Raw genomic sequence first — 18,308 nt, 5'->3', positions numbered from 1 at the left:
ATTCTTCTACCTTCGACATCTTTTCCAGTTTGTTAGAAAAGAGCATTTCCTATTGAGCTATGTTACTAGTAGCAGCCACTGATTAGTCTATTTCTAAGCGAATGAATAAACTGGTGATAACTCTCAGTCTTTGCCACTCTGGTGTAGCTGCACATATCCAGCGAGACATGAGGTTGTGATGATTCTTGTGGTTTTGACCAAACTGTTTATAAATATCCCTGCCCATGCAATAGGACTTCCGGCCTAAATGGTAAAGGGGAAACACTTCATTACTTGTGATCTTTATTGTTTTATACTTTTATTTTTAACTTAAAGTCTACCTTATGTTTTCTCTTTACAAGAGGGTGGTTGGATAAAGTTTTTGATGCGTTATCACAGTGTGGACATTCTATACTTGATTGTTTTCTTGTGAATAAATGCTTGTACATACTTAATTAAATTAATACTTCGCTTGAGAGAATTGATTTAAGTATTTTGAAGTGACACGTCTATCACTCTTAAGTTTTAATTTATTGTCTCTTACAGCAAAGTAGTTAGTAAATGAAAATAAAAGAGCATGACTATGTTTTAAATAGAAACTATAGATCAGCCAAGACTCAGCCCTGTTCTGGATTTTCCAACATGATAAATTAACCCTCCATTTTTTTTTAAGTGGACTAGAGATTAGACAATAGATATTTAATGTGACTAAATTATTTTTTTTTGTAAATTTACAAAGAAAGCGGGTGAATATACTTAACTGATTTATTTTCAAATCCACTGATGACCACACACACTAATTTCTGTCTCTGCTATTTTCCCTTCAAGTGCTTTTAAGATCAGCCATCCACAGATCAAGAGCTTTTATTTTGCAGCTGAGAATACGCAAGAAATGAACGTGTAAGTAGAGGAAATCGCTAAATCCAGTCTTAATGGGAATAGACTTACTCTGGTTAGGTGTTTGAATTTCAAGCATATGTACATATCAGTTATTGTTTTCTTTATTTCTGCTGCTTTAAGGATTAATCTCTTAGCAGCTATAAAGTCTCACTTTCTTCTCTAGTATTTAGAAGCATTTTGGAGAACAATACATATCAAAATGTCTGTTTTAGGAAGAAAGAATAAGATTTTTCTGAGGGAACTACTAAATTGGGAAAGGAATAACAAAAGTCTTTATAACAAAATGTTAAAATGGGAATCAGTATCACAAGGAGAAAGGCTTGAAAGTATTATGCAATTCATTTTGCAACTTTCAGAGTTCTGATTTTTACAGCATTTTGCATGTGCTGTGATTGTCACAATCATTCAGTGTATGTATCACCTCTCCATGATCAATCTCAAATATTTTACAGAACGTTCTTGCTCAAGGTATATCTAGCATATGATTTTATGTCCTTAAAAATTTGTTTCCTTTTTGCTCTGTTTAAATAAGTGGAATATATGCACTGACTTAAGTTTATTTAAATATATTTGAGGCAATTGAGGCATCAGATGGCTTTCTATTTAATTTAAGCTCTATGTTCCGAATTTTTAGTTCTCTTATTACCTTACATAACTAATGAAAATATGTTTATGGAGCAGCAACTGTGTGTCCCATTGTAGCAGATCCTGGGCCGTAGAAATAAATAATGCAGACATCATTCCTCCATTCAGAGTTTATGGCTTATTTTATTTGTTTATATATAATGGTTTTCCTAATGTCTTTTATAACTTCACTCTGCCTTCTTGCTCTAGAAACTTAAAAAAGGAGCTGATTTTCACCAAACATGCATGAGCACACATGCGCACGCACACACACACACACACACACACACACACATGTGCGCGCGCGCACACACACACGCACACATACAAACACAAACGTACACAACTTACAAGCTATTCCATAAGCCACCAGGTCTAGCTAGAAGCATTCTCATGGGTTCCCTACACTTATCTCCTTACCACAACCCATCATCTGGGGGCAGAATGGCTCTTTATTGAGAAACCCAATGTGAGAAATAGCAAGGCAAGGAATTGACAACTGAGTGTTTCAAACAAATCATTATTTACCTGTACAATGAGAGAAGTTGTGTTTTTTTTCCCTCTTTCTGATTTTAGCTTTTCCTCTCTGGCTTTCTCAAGAGTCTGAGGAAGTAAGAGCAGATACACAGAAGGGGAAGATTTATAGAACTTCACAGTCACTTTTTATTTGCATTGGTAACTCTAAATCCTATTGATTAGCAAGGCCTCGGTCTGTAAGGAGTGTGCGGGAAGCTGACCATCTTGTCTTGCCTAGCAGTACTTGGAGCCCTAAGGTAGACTGGAATTTAGCCATTAAATAACCGCAAAGGTTTCTCCCCCACACGCATGGCCTCCGGCTGTCCCTGGCTTCTTTCAACCAGCGTCTTGTATCTCCAGCTTCCTTCCTGTCTACATCCTTCCTACCCGTCCTGTGGCTGGTTCTTTCAAAGTAGCTCTGTTCGCTCTGACAAGAGAAGAGTTAGACCAGAGAAACAGTGCTCAGCGTTTTGTTACCTGGTGAATTTCTTTTCCAGCCCAGCAAAATACATTTGTAAACCAGTGCAAGTGTTCTTCAACCGGTTATATTTTCAGGCAGATTTGCTCTCTAAATCACACGTCACCGTTACTTTGCTCCCTACTCACCCTCTTCTCCAGCTTATGTTTATGTTTCTAGTCTATCTAGCTTCAGTTTTCATGTTTTGCTTTTGCAGAGATCTAAAGGCGAGTGTCGTTGCATGAGCATTAGCTATGCTTATGACGTATACATTCTGTCTGGTTGGCTGTTGAATCCAAACCTTTCATAGTTACCAAGGCAAAGATCTTGTTGCCTGTCTATGCTGGGAAGATCTGTTCATTTTACTTGAAATTACGTTAGCGTTTATCTTTCCAGCTTACAAACAAGATGTAGATTGAAATTTGAATATAAGGTGTCCTGATCCCATAGATTTGAGTGACCTTTAGAGTTGAAAATTGTCCATCTGGCCACTCAAAAATAAATGGCCCATTTTGTCTGTACCTGAATGTATCATGATTTGTTTTATTTATGATATCATTTTTCAGTTTTATTATTCTAGAGATGGTTTTTATAACAGACTCTCTTCGTTCCTTCAGGTTAACTTCTCCCTGCTCCTGCAAAGTTAAGTCTGTGATATTTAAAGATCAGTTTTGCAGTAGGTCCTGAAGAGCTTCCTCTCACACTAGTTTGGCCCGTTGAAGCCTGCGCATAATGTGTCTGGTGCTTCTTAGTGGGTGCAGAGCTACTGGGAGAGGAGGGAGGGAGTGGCATTTGGAGAGATGGGTCCCGTTTTAGAAGCTCTCCTCCTTGGGAAACTGCATTCTTGGATGGTGACACTTTTCTCAGGGACAATGAAAAGAAAGGCAATTAAGTTTAATAGAAATGTTGTTTTATTCTGAAGGGACCCTCAATTTGCAAGGACAGGGGTAAGTAATTAAGGGTATTGAATGAGCTGGTTTCTAAACACAGACTGGTGGTAACGGCCTTTCTCCCACAGGGCTGGTGAGAAGACTGTTCCTGTTTTGTACATCAATTTCTTAACACTTGTGTTTCTCCAACACACCCATTCACATCAAGTCAATATAAACCAGACTTCCAGGAAACAGCTGTCACTTTTATTGTAAATAATAAGTCTTTTTTTTCATCCATCTATTTAGCCACAAATAAAAAATTTTCTACTGCCTTGATGTTAAGAAACGTTCTTAGCAAAGGAGGTACTCTAAGCCAGTGGGTTCTAGAAAGAAAACAGTCAAACAAGAGTCTAATTAATCACCAGTTTTTTTTCACAGCAAATAACTAATAGTGACATTTAAAAGGATATGATTTTTGGATAAAGGCTGAGAGGACCTATTTTTAAATTTTTTTTATTGTCAATACTCTTCCGTTTTGCTCTGCTTCTGTATTTTCGTGTTCTGGAAGAAACTTAGAAACAAATGCCTTTGCTTTTTCCAGGCATTCTCAATTAAAACTATTTTGTCTATTTAATTTTTAGATGCTTTTTTGGGGAGGTTCCACTTATGTAATTATGAAATTATGTATAACTAAGAATCCGTTTATTTTGTTATTTTAAAAGTGAACCATTAAATTCGTTGTACTTTGCCTGATCAGTGTTTAAAAATATACTTTAAAATATTTCTGTTAGTAAGTAATACATAACACATATTCTTGTATAAATGCGTATAATACAGAAGTATGAAGGTGAAAACCTTCCCATATGCCAATTTTTCTCCCTGGGATTAACCACTGTGAACAGAATGTCCTATGTCCTTCCTGATGCTTGCTTTGCATATTAATTTGTGCATAGATACACATACATAGTTTTAAGAGTTTATTGAATCAGTCTAAACATATTTTTGCTTACTTTTATCACTTAACAGTATAGTAGGATTTTCTAGTTCATTACAAGGCCCCTCGTCTGTGTTTTTATTCACTCGATTATAACGCAGCACAGATAAAATCAGTATCATCCTTCATTTACCCATTTCCCTGTTGGTGGACAATTACATTGTATTAATTATTTTTCTTTTTGTGAGTGTAAGGTTTGTTAAATTAGCATTTTCCACATTTATTTAGGTATATAAAGTGGTGATTCTGTAGGATAGATATTTAAAATGAAAATTTTAGGGCAAAAGGGATGGATATTTAAATTTTGAATAAGATCTTTGAATTGGCTGCTTAAAATTAGCTGCATCAATTTGCATGTTCAACTCAACAAAGGATTGAAATGTTTTCCCCTAAATTCTAGAAATCAGAAATATTTAAAAGTTTTGCCCATATGGTGGTGAAAAATATTTTCCTGTGTCTGAATATGCATTTGCGAAAATACGATTGAAGCTGAGAATTTTCTTCCATATATGTATATATTTATTAGCCATTTGTATTCTTTTGTGATTTAAAAAAAATTATTCTATTGAGTCTTGATGGACATTTTCCAGTTCCTATGACAGGATCTGGGCCCAGGTATTGTTCTAGTATTATTTATTTATTTGAGAGGAGGGGAGATAGTGAGGCAGATTCCCGCCTGCGCCCCAACTGGGATCCACCCGGCAGCTGTGTTTAGGGCCAATGCTTGAGTACCGAGCTATTTTTAGTGCTTGAGGCTGATGTGCTAGGACTAACCAAGCTATCCTCAGTGCTTAGAGCTCACGCTCGGACTAATTGAGACACTGGCTGTGGTAAAGGAAAAAGGAAAGAAGGGGGAGACGGAAGAGAAGAGAAGCATATGGTTACATTTCCTGTGTGCCCCGACCAGGAATCAAACCTGTGATATTCATATGCTAGGTCGATGCTGTATCCACTGAGCTACCAGCCAGGGCCTATTTTTCTAGTTTTAATTGTCCATTAGAGAGTACATGTTTCTCATGTGCTTAAGGAGATTTCAAAAGTGAACTAGAACTCATCTTTTTCTTGTAGGTTGTCCTGTTTCATTTCATTTTAAAAATCAAACTTATTACATATTTTATGTTGAAAAATACACAAAGGCTATGGCAGATGGAGGGCTGAGTAAAGATTCCTAATTTATTAACAGTTGGGAATGTGCAATATTTATGTCACAGTGGGAGTGTAGTGTGCTGAATAGTTCATGAGGCATGGCAAGACTAAAGAAAATGAAAAGTATAAGTAGTCATAACATTGCTATTGTTGTTTTGTTGTTATTGGTAGACTTAGGCCACTACTAAATACTCTGGTTTCTCAAAAATAATACACAATATGGAATCCCTTTTTTTAAAATATGGAAAACCAGAAAGAAGTGGAAAATAAATCGCTTAGATCTCTGTTTGGCAAACCATGGCTCGCGAGTCATATGTGGCTCTTTGGCCCCTTGAGTGTGGATCTTCCACAAAAAAACACATGTGGGTGCTACCTTGATAAAGAATGTACCTACCTATCTAGTTTAAGTTTAAAAAATTTGGCTCTCAAAAGAAATTTCAATCGTTGTACTGTTGATATTTGGCTCTGTTGACTAATGAGTTTGCCGACCACTGGAAACCTTAGATTATCACTGCTCCAAAATAATATTTTGCCTTTAAATAGAAGGTTTTATAGTTAGGAGTATACAAAGTAGCCATTTTCTACCTTTTAAAAAATCGTGTTATATGTTCCTTACAAAACTCTTGAGAAGGAACTACAGTAGCTTGAAATCATGAGCCGAGATTTTGCTCCTTGAGGTTTGGCTAGTTCTATTTTTGTTATTGATGCTTAGTTGGAATTAGTTGTCAATAAAATGGTAAATCAGTAGAAGAGATGACATTGACAGTCTTTAATTAAAAAAATTGCTTAGGAATACCTGTCCAGCTCTAGCCAGATCTTTTACTGAGTAATATAAAAATTCTGGTTCAAAAATGTATCACCTTTACTTTCTTTATTTTTTTTTTGTGTGTGAAATAAACAGACATTTAAAGAATTATAGAGATAAAACTTTAATGGTCAAGTTGCTAAACTTAATGATAAAGATTTTGATTGTTGCTAAAATTTCAAATGTGCACTTGTAAAAGATATAACTTATTCACATATTTGGAAGATTTAATATAGTTGCCCACATTAGCCAACTGGATAATGGCTCACCTCATTTCTTTTCTTTCTTTGCAAAAAATGCCCCGAGTAAGGAAAATATTGTGAAACCATAGGTCTTAGGGTTGATACCACAAATTTATGCTATTTCTGGAAATGTTAGACTGACTGTGGAATTATGACTTAGCTTTATTGATGCAAAACCTTCCTTTGGCATCTGCAGGAAAGGTGAATAGGTAGGTGACTAATCTCTTAGGTCAAATATTTGTTTTCTATTTAAATTATAGGTGGTTAAACAAGCTTGGATTATCTGTAATCCATCATGAATCCACTACAAAGGATGAAGGTATGTTCTATTTTAAATTTCTAAAAACTTAGAATATTAGAATAGGATGAAATAAGGTGAAAAAAAAAGTGATTTCAAGTTCTATACATAGTTGTGTCCTAATGAAACATACTTTGGCATTTAAAGTTATCTGAAAATATGTAGACATAGTCTCACAGAGTCACCAGTGTGGACTAGAGCTTCCTCTGCTGGCTACGCATGCTTTTCACACTTCACCCAACCCGTTAGCAGCTGTAGGCTTTGGTGACATCTCAAACCATTGAGAATGCAAATGTTTTATTGCCCCACTTACTGGATTCTTACTCATAGGCATTGTCTCATCATGATCTAGACAGATAACTTTCATCCCACTATTTCCTTTCTGAAATTTTAATGTTTCCACCACATGTGTGCTCAGAATAATTACCCAAAGTCTGCATTAGGAACCTGTAGGTCAGATTGGGACACAGGCCTGGTCTCAGTCTTTTAGCTCAGTCGGTAGCTTTCAGGGGTTATAATAGGTGCCTAATTATTCTTAATAATACCAGTACTCAATATGGAAAAGAAGAAGGTGTTCAGTGCTAGGGTCAGACAGCTGAAACTATCCTAAACTGTTCCAACCACATAAAGCCCGGGAATTATAATGAAAGAGTTATATTTTTTGATAACAAAACCAAACAATCTTAATTTAGAAACAGAGAAGTAGCAACTTGGTTTAAAACAATAAAGACGCACATTAAAATAGTGTGAAACAATGTCCTAATGTCCTTGGTTTTATTTTCCATAAAATAAATTGTTCTAGTTTTAAGGTACACTTACAGATCCTGAGAAAAAAGCCTACATAAAAGCTTCATCTTATACTGATACATAAGGCCTTCCGTTATTTGCCCTTAAGAAGTCTTTCCACCGTCTCTTTTAGGGGACTCCTTGTACTTGACCCAGTCGACCTGGTACTAACATCACTCTTGGCACCATTGCTGGTTTACTTATCCTTCCAGTTTCAGCTCATTATGATCCCTATGACCAGAATTAAGCACTATTGATTTTATGCACCCTTGGTGCATGACTCACATCCCTTGAGGAATTATTATATTTTCCCTGAGCTATGGTTAGCCCTCTTTCTACGTGTTAGATGCTCTTTGAGGGCAGAAACTCTGATGTGGCCATTCATTTTTCCCCTCTCTGTAATCCCTTGCACCTAGTCGCTCACTAGATAAGTACTGTCTGAATTGGATTGGAATTGAAATAGCCATATGGAGAAACCTCTGCTCATGCATTATGGAATAAGTGATAACAGCACTGAAACATTACGCATCCTCATTTTTGTTATAGAATGCTACAGTGAGAGCGAACAGGATGATCCTGAAATAGCTGCGGAATCCGCGCCCCCTCCTTACTCTGCCGAGACTCTGTCTCCTGTGGTATGTACCTGGTGTAATTCCTCTGTTGTTCATCCATCAAGTGCATGGATGTCATTCCTTCCAATGGGGTAGAAATTACCTTGAATGATACATTTTTAGGACAGCTTAAATGGAAGGACTTGTCAAAGAGCAGGCACAATTCTCAGGGTGCTGATTTTGAGCTTTCTCCATAGCAACCCAGTGGTTTGACAAACCGGGAGTATTTGTGCGTGACCCGCAGATGTCTCATTCTCAGAGGATTCATGGTAACAGCAAAGGGTTCCTCCACGGTAGGCCAGTGCTTGCACAGACTTGTTTTACGATGTTTATTTGTAGCCTGCTTATTCTTAGAGAGAATTGAAAGTGCCTTGCCTAGGTGCATGTGCTACCATGTAAAATGAATGTAAAGCGGACTAAGATATTTATAATAGCATAGGGGATCACTAGAGTCAGAAAGATTGCAGGAAGCCAGGAGTGGGGATAGTGTTAAACCTGCACATGGAATGATTCTGTATACTCAGTAGAGAAAAGTCCACGTTTGAGCCTAAGCTTTGAAAGCATGCAATGTACATTCAGGTTATTGATCAGGGGTCCCCAAACTGCGGCCCCCTGAGGCTATTTATCCGCCCACCACACTTCCGGAAGGGACACCTCTTTCATTGGTGGTCAGTGAGAAGAGCCCAGGATGCATCCTGGAGTACTGTATGTGGTGGCGCCACAAAGCGCGACATCACTCACGTACAGTACTACTTCTGGTGACACGGGACGCAGGTCTCAGGGCTCCGGAAGCGCATCATATCACTTGTTACGGCTAGCAGTGACAAATATGGAACTGGATATTGACCATCTCATTAGCCAAAAGCAGGCCCATAGTTCCCATTGAAATACTGGTCAGTTTGTTGATTTAAATTTACTTGTTCTTTATTTTAAATATTGTATTTGTTCCCGTTTTGTTTTTTTTTTACTTTAAAATATGTGCAATGTGCATAGGGATTTGTTCATAGTTTTTTTTTATAGTCCAGCCCTCCAACAGTCTGAGGGACAGTGAACTGGCCTCTGGTGTAAAAAGTTTGGGGACCCCTGTTATTGATGGTCATTAGAGTTGTGGAGATTTGCTTTATATCTGATACTCATTGACATTATAATGATAGCTCCTAGCAAAGAACTTTGTGGAAGTTGATTTATGGGTTTTTTTTCTAAGTACCATGTACCAAAACTTACATAGGTGCTTTAAACATGTAACTGTTTACTCCCCAAACAGCCTTGAGAAGTAGTAGTATTATTCTGCATTTCACTGATTGCTAATGAGGCCAAGCATCTTTTCCTATATGTTGGCTCTTTGGATTTTCTGTTTTGTGAAGTGTCTATTAAGTCTTCTGTACATTTTTAGCTGTCTTATTATTATTTTAGGTGTATAGAATATCTTTACTTATTATTCTGTACATTAGCTATTGACAGTTAAAAGTGAGAAAAATGTTTCCCATTCCATGGCTTTAATTTTTTAAAACTCTAATTTTGGTTTTCTTTTTGTAAACAGATAGTCATGATGTCAAGGTGTCAAATTCATCCATCATTTCCATTGTGATGAGTGCCTTTGTTCCTAGTTTATAAAATTGTTTCCTATCCCCTGGTCAAGAGGAAGTAGATACTACTATCCTCATTTCATGGATGAAGAAACTGAGTTTCAGAGAGGCTGGACAGCCTGGTCACATACCCAGTAGATGGAGCACCTGACATGGGGGCCCCAGCCTGTCCAGCTTTAGATACGTTCTGTCCACTCCAGCGTGACACGGGCCCATCATCCATGGACCTAAATAATTATGGCTTCTGATAGGTTAGAGTAGCTCCTTCACGTACCAGACTTCTGCCAGAATTTTCTACTTTGTGAGGTAAAGCTTTCATCTACTTTTGTGTTTTGCCAGTTCCTGGATTTCAGGTGTTAAATACCATGTAAGTGACCTCTATTGTTTTTACCCTCTGTCTGTAGAGAATGACAGTCACTTGTCTCATTTATTTGGCTAGCAGCCAAGACCAGAAATAAATATTTATTGAATGAGTATGTTTAAAATTTTTTTTTGTTAAACAGAAATGGTCAAAATTAACAAGGTATAAATATAATTAAATTTTGAATATGGTAAATTTTAGACCAATTTTTTTAACTGAATTTAATGGGATGACATTATTTAATAAAATTGTATGTTTCAGGTATATCACTCTCTAATACATCATCTGTATATTGTACTGTGTTCACCACCCAAAGTCAAGTCTCCTTCCATCACCATTTATCCCCCTTTACCTTCTTCTTCCTCCTCCACCCATCTCCCTTCTGGTGATCGCTGTGCTTTATAAGGCTGTGTTTATAAGTTTTGAGATTTTTTTTTCTTTTTTCTTTTTGCTCACTGCTTTCACCTTTTTCATCCAGCCCTCCCCTCTGAAAGCTTTTAGTCTGTTCTCTATGAGTCTGTTTCTATTTAGTTTGTTGTTTATTTTATTCCTTAGATTCCACATATAAGTGAAATTATATGGTCTTTGTCTCTCGAACTGGCTTATTTCACTTAGCATAATGCTCTCCAGGTCCATTCATGCTTTACAAAGGGAAAAATATCCTTTTTTATGGCTAAGTAGTATTCCATTGTATAAATATCCCACAGCTTTTTATCCAATCATGTACTAATAGACACTTAGGCTACTTCCAACTCTTGGCTATTGCAAACAATGCTACAACGAACATAAGGGAGCATATATTCTTTTGAATTAGTGTTTCGGGTTTCTTTGGATATAGTCCCAGAAGTGGAATTCCCAGAAATGGAAAAGCAGTTCCATTTTTCATTTTTTGAGGTAACTCCATACTGCTTTTCGTAGTGGCTGCACCAGTCTGCATTCTCACTAACAGTGAACAAGAGTTTGCTTTTCTCCACACCCTTACCAGCCCTTCTTGTTTGTTGACTTATTGATGACAGCCATAAATAGAAGTATGAGGTGGTTTTAATTTGCATTTCTCCAATGATTAGTGACATTGAGCATCATTTTGTATGTCTGCTTTGACACATATATGCTATTTCTGATATTTAGGTTCTTTGCCTATTTTTAATTGGATTGTTTGTGCTTTATTTGCTGTTGACTTGTATAAGCATTCTTTATAAATTTTGGATATTAACCCCTTAGTCAGATGTATCTTTGGCAAATGTGTACTCCCAGTGCTGATGGTTTCCTTTGCTGTGAAAGATCTTGATAGTTTGATGTAGTCCCATTTGTTTATTTTTTCCTTTGTTTCCCAGGCAATATATCTGAAAAAAATATTGCTATGAGAAATGTTTGAGATTTTATGGCCTATTTTTTCTTCTAGGATTATTATGGTTTGGCATCTAACATTTAAGTATTTAATCCATTTTGAATTTATTTTTGTGTATAAATTGAAGGAATGCTCATGAGATCAACAAGTTACATCATTGATGTGGAAGGAATCTTTAGAATTTTGAAGTTATCAATCAAATGTCATTTCTTTGAGTTCTCTGTTGAGCATTTTTTGGAAGGCCACTGAGCCTAACACTTTTTTCTTTTTCTGAGTAAATATATTAGAGATAGATAAATATTGAGGAGCTGGATTTATTTTTCTTAGAACCAGAATGTGTGTTCTTCATTCTTACATATTTCCCAGGCAGATTTTGTTTTTGTTTCTGAAATAAAAGACATGCAAGACACTTGGTTAAAAAAAACATTTAAGCTTTATATTTAAACAGATGTAATTTAAAAAATCAGGGGGACGTTTACCCAGAGTGTGAATCAAATTGTCGTTCTGGCTCAATCTGGCACAGTCTAGCCTTGACTGAGCTCTGTAAGCCTGGGTTAAAAAACATCCCCCTGCACCATTGTCCTGGCTTTAAAAAACATGGATAATAAACTTTCATTGTGTAATAACGAACTCGAAATCATAAAGTCTTATTATTCTAAAAAATGTTCTCAAACATTTTTTAAATCTTCACTGAAATTTTAAATTAAATATCCAATTGTACTAATGGGCATCGAGGAAAGACAAGCAGTAAGATTTTAGCACCAGACCAATATGGGGTTCTGTGTCTGTGGCTCATTCACGTTCCACCCTCGCTGTCTCCCATGAGGGTATCAGTGGTGATTGCTTAGGTTCCCGTTTTCTTTGAAAAGGCTTCACAAGATGGATAGTGGATAGAACATCCATTTTATTCACAGAAAAACTAGAAACGGGAGCTTTTTGATAGGCCTAGTAAAAACATTTGAAATAGATGGGAGTCTGTATGTAGGTTTAACTTTAGAAGATCTTTTGTAGAAATCACTATCCTGGATTCCTTGAAATCACAAAGGAAGATAAAAGGAGCCAACTTCATTCACATTTCAGACCTGATATTATAAGTTACAAAGTGATTTAAGAGCTATAAAAATCATTAAACATGTGTTATGCATACAGGGTGGGGCTGAGTACAGAAGCAAAGACATCTCAGGGAAGGTGTGCAGCCGTCCGGTGGGAGATGGTGGTGATTCAGGGCAGGGCATAGCTGAGAAATGGAACAGTTGGAGTTTGAATACAGTTAGAAAGTAGACCACCCAATAGGTGGAGCAGAGAAATTGACAAGACACATAGGGTACTTACAATTCCATCTTTAAGAAGCTCATGCAGATCATTTAAACACGACAGTCACATATTCAGAAGAGCAGTTCCTTTATATCCAAATGATGGAAAGAACAATCAGCTAAAGCAAACCAAAGGAGGTAAATAAGAACAAACCCTGCCACCTGTGGGCCATTGGTCAGTGGCAGAGGAGGAAGTCTCTTAAACACAGGAAGTGGTGAAATCAATTTTAGAAATTAACATGTAATCCTGGTAGGATAAACCTTGCATAGATGTTTACTAAAGTGTACTTGATCTTTTAATATGTGTACTAAATAAGCTAATAGAAATGGTTGCAAGTGAGAGAGCTGTAAGATAATTATCAATGGCTAGACCTTTAAGGAGAAGGTAGGACTAAATGCCATGCTCCCTCCTCAAGGTGCGAAATAGTATTGTAAGCTCTATGATGATTGAACATTTAACTGAATTTCAAGATTATTCCAAAATTGGCTCTTACATTTTTTGTTTCTTGCTTTCACAGTTCATATTCTGAAAGTCAACCACGAGATGTGTTGACTGCTTCACAATCTGCCTCATGTCCCCCATTCCCACTGCCACTGCCCTGTTGGGGACCATATTAGCTGATGTCTCGGTTATTTAAAGAGCAGGCTGTTTGTCCTTTTTAGTCTTTAAATATCTCTGTCTCCTCTTAAAAACCACATCCAAATTAGTTTTCTTAATATATTTTAACATCAAAGTGTAGCAATGATAAAACCTCAGACTAAATGAGAGAGGACAGTTGGTGGTGTTGCAGTCACGGTCTCTGCATGGACTGGGGAACATTTTACCAAGGATGGCCATTTAGCCTTGACCTGGATGCCAGGAACAGCTTTCCGAAGATCCTCTGTCACCAGCCCACTTCACAGAGTCTGTGTGCAATGTTTGGTTTCTCCCTAATGAATCAGGAGCCTACGAAAACATTCTTGTCTTCTTTGGTGAAAGTTTATCATTGAAGTTTTTAAAGTATTGAAGAGCGAATGAGTTAACATGAGTTCACCGAACTATGGAGTTACGACCTGATGATGCTGGTCATGTGCTAAGGAATATGTCAAAGATATTTAAGGCTTGAAATAGATGTGCTTTGCCCAATTGACTGGTGATTACTCAGTTAATATTATTTTGCCTCCTGTCTGGCTCCTGCTTCTGCTTTCTTTTCCTCAATCACATTTCTCCAGATTTTGTCTCCATCAGTGAGAGTTCAGTGGCAGATTGCAATCTTCTTTTTGTTCAAAGAGTTCTCTAAAGAAGCCTTTTAAGTTTCCAGAGGAAATTGAAGAATAGGGTAAATTGTGATATGGAGAATTATTTCAGATCGTAGAGCAGTGAATTCAAAATGATACAAACCAGTTTTTTGGAAAGTGGCGTCATCACGCTGGTCAGATGGATATAACTATCATACATTTTCCTTTGGACTCTTATTATTGGTCACTTTTTGAAACACTGAAGCACCATCATTAAATATGAAGAGTAGAGAGTGCTGGTTTAATCATGCTTTATTTTTATTTCTTTTGATTTTCTGTGTGTAAACTAGGCAGCACAGCAGCCATCTTCATCGCCACCGAAACTGAGTGAAGCATTGTGTTCTTTCTCTTCCGCGGAGAACACCGTAAGGACCTCTGACACTTTGTCCTCCTCAGCTAAAGAAAGACAGTCCTGGGTCGACATGAACAGCTCGTCTGCTGCTGAGGATGTGGGACAGTCTATAGCATTTGCCGTGCAGTTCCACTCACCAGCACCCTCAGAGGCTGACAGTCACCGGGCCCTGGAGCACAGCTTTGCCTCGTCAGAAAGTGGGTTTTTGAACTCTTTGTCTAGTGATGACACGTCTTCATTGAGTAGCAACCATCTTACTGTCCCCGATAAGCCTACTGGATCAAAGATGATGGACAGAGGTAAGCCAGAACTGTTTTACTTTGCTTAGGGAATGAATATTTGGGTGTGGATGTGGGACTCTAATAGTTAATTTGTAAAAAAAAAGTATTTGAAGTCATGACTGATGATTCAGTAATTAAATAGTCTTGTGGGGCTAAGCTAACAGTATATTTCTGTAGAGGGGTTTGCATGCATGTGGAAAACTCCAACTTTGAGGCCATTCACCATCTGCTTTAAGTGTCACCAACCAAATGCTTAGAGTCAACTGTGAGAAGTGATCATAAAAGAATATATTTTTTTCACCAATCTGAGGAAGGGCTTGCCTCTGTTTTTGATCCTATGTTCTGTGCTCTGAAGCCTGTAGAAATTAGATTAGGATTTTGTGGTCTAATATTTATAACATCACCTCCATCTTTCCAAACAGACTTAGAGTTACCACCTTCCCTGGGCCATAACCACAGTCTGGACTAGCGAATTGGTCCCGGAAGGCCTATGTGGTTAACAGGAAGACAGACAATTTGCATGCATTTTGGAGGACAGCACCAGAACTGTCCATCACAAAGTAGAACGCAGTTTATGCTTTTGAAAAAAACCTAAGTCTTACAGGAAAGAGTTAATGGAATATAGAAATTAATAATGTGAGGGATAGAGGGGTCACATTTGGACTGCGAGGATGGCAAGTGTAGACTCATGCTGGCCTCAGGTTTGCAAGGTGTTGTCGTGTAGAAGACTGTGTATCTCCTTGGAAGTACACCACTGAGGTCAGCAGAGCAAGTGAGGAGGAGGATATATTCGGTTCAGCATAAGAAAGTTCTTTTTAACATTGAGGAAATTCCAAATAGAGTGTGTTCTTAGGAAAGAAGGTGTCCTTGCCATTGGAGGTGTTTTCTCATTCAGAGACAAACATTTTCTCTGTAGAATAACTGCATATGGTTCATTGTGTTTTCACAAAGGTACACTGAAGAGAGGATATAAGTATCTCCAACTCGATGGCCTCTCACTTGGTACTTAGAAGATTCTTCCATATATAGGAGTGGTGCAACTAAAGAAAATAATGAAAAGTACTATATTTATTCTTTCCCTGCTAAAAATTATTACTTTAATCATTGGACCGTATGAGGTGGGGAGGAGAGGACCCCAAGATGAGGGTGGTTGCAAAAACCAAATAGGGAATAAAATTCTATTTGCATTCTTCCTCAAGAGATAGCCCTGCAGATTGAGTTGTCTTTTAGGGTGAATAATCTGCGAGTCATGGGAAGATGCATGAGGTCTGGGCCCATGTCTAAATGTCACTCTTGGAATGCATGCACTGCAGAACCTGGCTGGGTACCAACAGCTCTTGTATTCTAAGAAGGAAGAAGCCTTGTGTTTTTAAATGTTAAGTGCAGAGTGACCAACAAAATCTATATGCTTCCTCAAACAGCTTTCCATGAAAGTGTTTCTATCAGTAGAAAGGAAGAGAAAATAAAAGTGTTCTCCCACTGATTTGCTGGCAGTTGCTGTATATTACAATTTTTTTGCTGATGATTTTTGCCTGCTCCTGAGGATTTGGTTAAATTCCCAAAAGAGTTAGAATACATGTAGTCATTGCTATGGAAACAGCAATCCTGTCTTTGCTTGTTTCCAATTATCTGCCATTAAGTAATTAGAATATGTACTTTGCATTTATTTAAACATGTGTGTTAGAGAAAGTAGCTTTTCAGTTTAGGGGCTTTCAAAAATTATTATTTTTTAATCTGTCAATTAAAAAAAAGCCTTGAAATTCCTGTGTCTGAAATATTGTTCAGGTAATATCAGATTGAAATTTCTACATAGTCCAGATCAGGAATTAGGATTTTAAATAAAGTCCCAGTCTCTAGATACATATTTTGGAGAAAGAGGCTTTTGCCCTAGAAAAAGAGATTCTTAAAGGTTAATAACTGAGTCCTGAAAACAAGCCGACAGCATGTGTTATAGCCTTCTTTTTATTTTAGGCTATGAGAGAGTTTTTTTGTGGTTGGTATGCAATTAAAAATGTGATTGCTAGGGTTTTATGCTGAATTTAAATACCTTGTTAGACATTTCTCCCCTGCTGTGTAAGCTATTATAAAATGCAGGATGTTAATTGCATCCTCTTGCCTTCCCACATTGGGAATTTCAGAGTTCCAGAACTCTCTAGATTCTTCCCCGAGTTTCTACAAAGCCTAGGGGAAAAGAGGTGGTGGGGTTAATGGAATGTTCATCTCAGCTCAGTTTAATTATGCTGTACCTTTCTCTTGGGAGAGGTTATTTGGCCCATAACTTATGCCTGTAGTGTGATGAGTCACAATGTATGTCTCTACTTACATTATGTTAACAACATGGAAATGATTTCATTATGTTTACTCTATGAATGGAGTGACCATACCCTGGATGCTGTAAAGCTAACAACCACTAATAAGACTAATATCCAATTTATGCAAATATATTTTTCAATACAAGTACAGCTGGAATTAATCTCAGAGCCATGTGAATAAAAAACACTTCGAATGAAAAGAAAAGCACACTAGAATGTGTGTGACATCTTGGGAAAATGGCATAAATAAACCATATTTTTTAATTTAATGATTTTTATAAAACTTGTTATATAATTTGAGTGTGAGCGGTACATATTACACATTATTTTAGCCAGCTCCTTCAGATGTTGCTGTAGGAATTTTGTAGCACGTCTCTTTAGGAAGCAAGAAGATAATAAGTAGAAAAAGTTGAATACTGAAACTCCATTCAATTTAACACTATTATTTTTTTGAGTACCTAACATCTATTCAAGTCCTTTGTGCTAATAGAAATACAAAGATGAGCAAGATGCTATTTCTGGGCCTAAAACATTTTAACATTTAATAGGGAGAGTGGGAGGAACAAAACACACTTAAAACAGAGTAAAATAAGTGCCACAGAGAGATACAAAGTACTAGAGGGATTTGAAAGAGACCAGGGACTCAAAATATGGAAGATCACATCTAAGCAATCGGAGATGTGACCTAAGTGGGAGGTTCTGTGCATAGAGATAGGAGACGTGAGGAAGAGAGATGAAGAAATTTGGGTGATGTTGAATACTGGGCTAGTCATTAGTTTATTTCAGTAGATAATGGATGACCATTTCTAACAAGGGTAATCGTACATTTGAGCCATACTTTATAAGAATTATGTCAGCTTTAGAACTTGGAGTAGGAGAAAATAAGAGGAGACTTACTCTTTTAGGAATATAGGGAAATTAGAAGAATTAGGAAGCTTCTGTAATAACTGGGGTGGTTGTGGAAATAAGGGAAAGCAAAGGTGTGAGACGGGAGGGGTTCTATGGCATCAATACTCTATAGCAGTGATCCCCAACCTTTCTTGGGCCACGGACCAGTTTAATATCAGAAAATATTTTCACGGACCAGCCTTTAGGGTGGGATGAATAAATGTATCACCTGACTGAGACAAGCGTCAAGAGTGAGTCTCAGATGGATGTAACAGAGGGAATCTGGTCATTTTTTAAAAATAAAACATCATTCAGACTTAAATATAAATAAAATGGAAATAATATAAGTTATTTATTCT

At 37.2% G+C, this 18,308-nt stretch overlaps 1 protein-coding gene across 3 annotated transcripts in view; it reads left to right on the top strand.

The window, feature by feature from the left end:
• The window catches only part of IPCEF1 (interaction protein for cytohesin exchange factors 1), a 145,231-nt gene that overhangs the window by 100,372 nt on the left and 26,551 nt on the right, over window positions 1-18,308 (top strand). For all 3 annotated transcript variants that reach the window (XM_066248511.1, XM_066248512.1, XM_066248510.1), the window contains 4 exons: window positions 808-879; window positions 6,796-6,854; window positions 8,166-8,254; window positions 14,407-14,767. In XM_066248511.1, the coding sequence (XP_066104608.1) occupies window positions 808-879; window positions 6,796-6,854; window positions 8,166-8,254; window positions 14,407-14,767 (581 nt within the window). The remainder of the gene's footprint in view (window positions 1-807; window positions 880-6,795; window positions 6,855-8,165; window positions 8,255-14,406; window positions 14,768-18,308) is intronic.

Source organism: Saccopteryx bilineata, chromosome 12 (genome assembly GCF_036850765.1).
Source record: "Saccopteryx bilineata isolate mSacBil1 chromosome 12, mSacBil1_pri_phased_curated, whole genome shotgun sequence".
Taxonomy (NCBI): Eukaryota; Metazoa; Chordata; class Mammalia; order Chiroptera; family Emballonuridae; genus Saccopteryx; species Saccopteryx bilineata.
Note: the sequence above shows the minus strand (reverse complement) of the source record. Positions and strands in the feature narration are given on the sequence as shown.